This window comes from Gekko japonicus, unplaced genomic scaffold (assembly GCF_001447785.1).
Source record: "Gekko japonicus isolate JY-2015 unplaced genomic scaffold, Gekko_japonicus_V1.1 scaffold5158, whole genome shotgun sequence".
Classification (NCBI taxonomy): domain Eukaryota; kingdom Metazoa; phylum Chordata; class Lepidosauria; order Squamata; family Gekkonidae; genus Gekko; species Gekko japonicus.
The window spans coordinates 27,242-31,409 of record NW_015171655.1 but is presented as its reverse complement, the minus strand read 5'-3'; the positions used below and the strand labels follow the sequence as shown (position 1 = coordinate 31,409).

Genomic DNA, 4,168 nt, shown 5'->3' with positions numbered 1-4,168 from the left:
GACCACTAGAGGGAGCAAAATGTGTGGGAAAGGAAAAAAAATGAATAGGGACACACAAGCCAAGAAAAGGAGGGCGCAGAAGAGCCCTCAGATATCTGCACTCCTAGTCCTGACCCATGGCTGATCAGAACCCTCCTCCTAGTGATTCCATGGACTTAAAGTGTGTAATCCGCCTTGAGTCTTGGTGAGAAAGGCGGGCTACAAATAAGCTCAGTAAATAAAATAAAATAAATGAAACATTTAAATTCAAATTCAAATACCTTTTATTGGCATACAATATTAGAAGCATTTCCCAATAATACAATCCAAAAGAAATTACAAAATAGATAGTCGTGGCTACGTCAGGCCTAACTCAAGTTGTCACAAGCTAGATTTGACCATACAAAAGGTGCCTGAATCATAAAATAAACTGGCATTCTAAACTTTTAAACTTAAGTTTTTTGACTTATAAATTAAGAATCATTAATATGATCAGGGTCACTCTTCCGTTTTATAAAACCATGGAGAAAGATAAATGAAACATTTAGACTGTGTGCTCTCCCTCTCAGTGGCAGGTTTCGATCTTATAAAGCCACACCACATCATCCGAGCGGCCAGTCAGGAACCTTTCAATACCAAGAAAAATCCCAAAGGTTTCTTCATGACTCAAAGTGCTGTCTTTGAAGTGGGGGTGGGGGGGAAGCAGCAGTCATGGAGGAAACAGTGTGGGGCCTGGCAAATGAGGAAACCACACAGCTGCAATGAACCACTAAAGATTTACAACCCCTTTTTGGAAACCGCATAAAGCAGCAAATGAGGGTAGGAAATTGATCCTCTCCTTTTGGAAACCAGGTCAGGTTCTAGGTATTTCCTCATCCGAAGCAAGGGGTGCTCATCGCCTCCCGGACACCTGCGGGCAGTGGTGTGGGGCCCGGGGGGTGAGGTCAGTGGCCCCCCAGGACATCCGCAGGACATCCACAGTGTGATTTGTTTCCGTAAACGAAATGGGAAACCTCATAAGAACATAAGAGACGCCAATGTTGGATCAGGCCAAAGGCCCCTCCAGTCCAACACTCTGTATCACACAGTGGCCAGAAATACCAGGTGCCATCAGGAGGTCCACCAGTGGGGCCAGGACACTAGAAGTCCTCCCACTGTTGACCCCCCCCCCCAAGCACCAAGAAGACAGAGCATCCCTTGCCCCAGAGCCCCTATCTATACCTTGTGGCTAATAGCCACTGATGGACCTCTGCTCCATATGCTTATCTAATTCCCTTTTGAAGCCGTCCACCTCTCGTGATCTTGTTAGTGGATGCTGAGAAGGCACTGGAAGGACCCTTCCTCCTAGAAACACTGGGAATGGTGACATTTGAGCAATTCAGAAGAACATGAAGGACAAATGAGTATAAGTTAGACAATTTCAGCACAGGACATGGATGAGGCTTGTTCAGTGTCAGCCCAACAGCATCCTGTCCACTTCCTTCTGGGCAGAATGTTACTTTCTCCCTCTTTGCCAAAATCCTCTTTACAGGATGTTTCAACTGGAATGGGGCACTGAGCTTTAAGATCAACATTAGGAAATCTGATTTGACTCCTATCAATATCTCAAAATCCATTGTAGGGGGGGGAAAGGTCTTAAAGTTCCAAGGAAAAAAATCCTTGGACCTGGAAGGTTGCTCTAAGTATCACCCAGCCACAAAACTCAGCTTGGTAAGCAAGCTGTTTGAGTGGTCAGTGGCCAGACCCATTAGACCCATTTCAGTCTGGTATCTTTCTGGGCTATCTTTCAGAAGCGGGAGTCCTGCCTCACACTGGTTCCACAGTGGTTCCACAGTGGAGCCAGTTTGGTGTAGTGGTTAAGTGCGCGGACTCTAATCTGGGAGAACCGGGTTTGATTCCCCACTCCTCCACTATGACCTTGGGCAAGCCATAGTTCTGATGAGAGCTGACCTTGAGAAAGAGCAGTTTCTGTCAAGAGCTCTCTCAGCCCCGCCTACCTCACAGGGTGTCTGTTGTGGGGAGGGGAAGGGGAAGGAGTTTGTAAGCCGCTCTGAGACACCTTTGGGTAGTGAAGGGCAGGGTATAAATCCCATCTCCTCCTCCTCCTCTTCTTCTTCTTCTTCTTCTTCTTCCTCCTCTTCTTCCTCTTCTTCTTCTTCTTCTTCTTCTTCTTCTTCTTCTTCTTCTTCTTCGTAGGTCAGCATTTCGGTGTATTGGTAGAGCCAGTTTGGTGTAGTGGTTAAGTGCGTGGACTCTAATCTGGAAGAACCGGGTTTGATTCCCCACTCCTCCACTTGCACCTGGCTGGATGACCTTGGGCAAGCCGTAGTTCTGATAAGAGCTGTCCTTGAAAAAGAGCCGTTTCTGTCAGAGCACTCTCAGCCCCGCCTACCTCACAGGGCGTCTGTTGTGGGGAGGGGAAGGGTTCCACAGGCTTCTGTCTTCTACTCCATGTCCTTTAGATGTTGGAAGAGCTGGTGTTTTTGGTGGATTCCAGTGCAGTGGTGGCAGCGCAGGTGTCTAGACTCTGACAGATGAAACTCGGTCTGGACAAGATGGAGGCAGTGTTGATGAGGGAACAAAATTCAAGTCCGGTGGCACCTTAAACACCAACAAAAAGTTTCGCCAGTGAGATCCCGTGCCAGGCTTCTGGGGGAGGCGTTCTCACTGGTCTCTGACGAAGGGACGGAAGCTGGCCTTCCTCCTCAGTGAGGGCCCAGAGCGGCTCATGTCATCCTCTTGCCCTCCATTCCGTCCTCTCCACAGCCCTGTCAGGTGGATTGCGCTGAGAGTGCGTGACTGGCCCAAGGCCACTCAGCGAGCTTCCGTGGGAGAGCAGGGATTCGAACTGAAGACTCCCAGGTCCTAGACCAGTGATGGCGAACCTTTTAGAGACCGAGTGCCCAAACTGCGACCCAAAACCCACTTATTTATTGCAAAGTGCCAACACGGCCATTTAACCTGAATACTGAGGTTGTACTTTAGAAAAAACAACCCATACATTGACTTAAGATGATCCAAACAAAGTAAGGGAAGCAATCCCAAATGCTTTCATTGACTTAAAAGTATTTGGCAGAGAATTCCACACTTTAATGATGGTCTAGGCCTGGCTGGGGCGATGGCACGCGTGCCCGCAGAGAGGGCTCTGAGTGCCACCTCTGGCACCCGTGCCATAGGTTCGCCACCACTGGCCTAGACTGACGTCGTAACCACTGTGCCACACTGGCCTTAATGATCATGGGAGTGGAGCTGGATCCAGCCTTTATTCTAGAAGAAGAAGAAGAGAAGAGAAGAGATTGGATTTATACCCCGCCCTTCTCTCGGAGCCTCAGAGCGGCTCACAAACTCCTTTCCCTTCCCCTCCCCACAACAGACACCCTGTGAGGTGGGTGGGGCTGAGAGAACTCTGGCACAAACTGCTCTTTTCCAAGGACAGCTGTGCCAGAGCTTGTGACTGACCCAAGGTCACATCAGCAGGTGCAAGTGGAGGAGGGGGGAATCAAACCTGGCTCTCCCAGATTAGAGTCCGCACACTTAACCACTGCACCAGTAGCAGGGACCCCCTGTGTCAACTGCCACCCCCTCTCCCCACACCTTTTTAAAAAAACGGCAAGAAGGAGAAACAACCCCAAACAAGCCAGGAAAGCAATAATCCCCAGCAATGGTCCCTCTAAGCTGCAGAGTCTTGTGAGCAAAAATTCTACTTTGTGAGCTCCTGGCATTAAAGTTGTGAGCGAGCCATTTGTCTACTCCATAAATTAGTTTGCTCTGGAGCAATCCTTCCTGAACTGAGACAAAAATGCGTGAGCCGGATGCTAAAAAACTGTGAGCTGGCTCACACTGACTCAGCTTAGAGGGAACCCTGGGTGCTACAGGTGTGACTCCCTTCAGATCCCTTGAAACCAAGCCCAAGTTCCGGATCCGTGCATGGCGTGCCCTGGGTGGAGAGCACCGACGAGCCCTGCCCCTCCCGCCACTGTATCGTTCCCCTGTAGCTTTCTTCCTTGGCTCTCCCCACAGATATCACCTGCCCCGGAAGTTTTCACGCTGCAGCGTTGATGAGTACAACCAGTTTCTGGAAGAAGGTGGCGGCGGCTGCCTCTTTAACAAGCCCTTGAAGGTAAGTCTGGTCCCCTCAGGGACGTTAGCACGGCCCTCAGGCAGGGAGCGGGGAATAACCCTGTGAGGG

At 49.7% G+C, this 4,168-nt stretch overlaps 1 protein-coding gene across 1 annotated transcript in view; it reads left to right on the top strand.

Moving 5' to 3' along the window:
* ADAM11 (ADAM metallopeptidase domain 11) overlaps nt 1-4,168 on the top strand; it is a gene marked incomplete at its 3' end in the record, with an annotated part of 50,333 nt that overhangs the window by 28,674 nt on the left and 17,491 nt on the right. Inside the window, 1 exon segment of the mRNA XM_015419993.1 lies at nt 4,000-4,099. Within this exon segment, the coding sequence (XP_015275479.1) occupies nt 4,000-4,099 (100 nt within the window).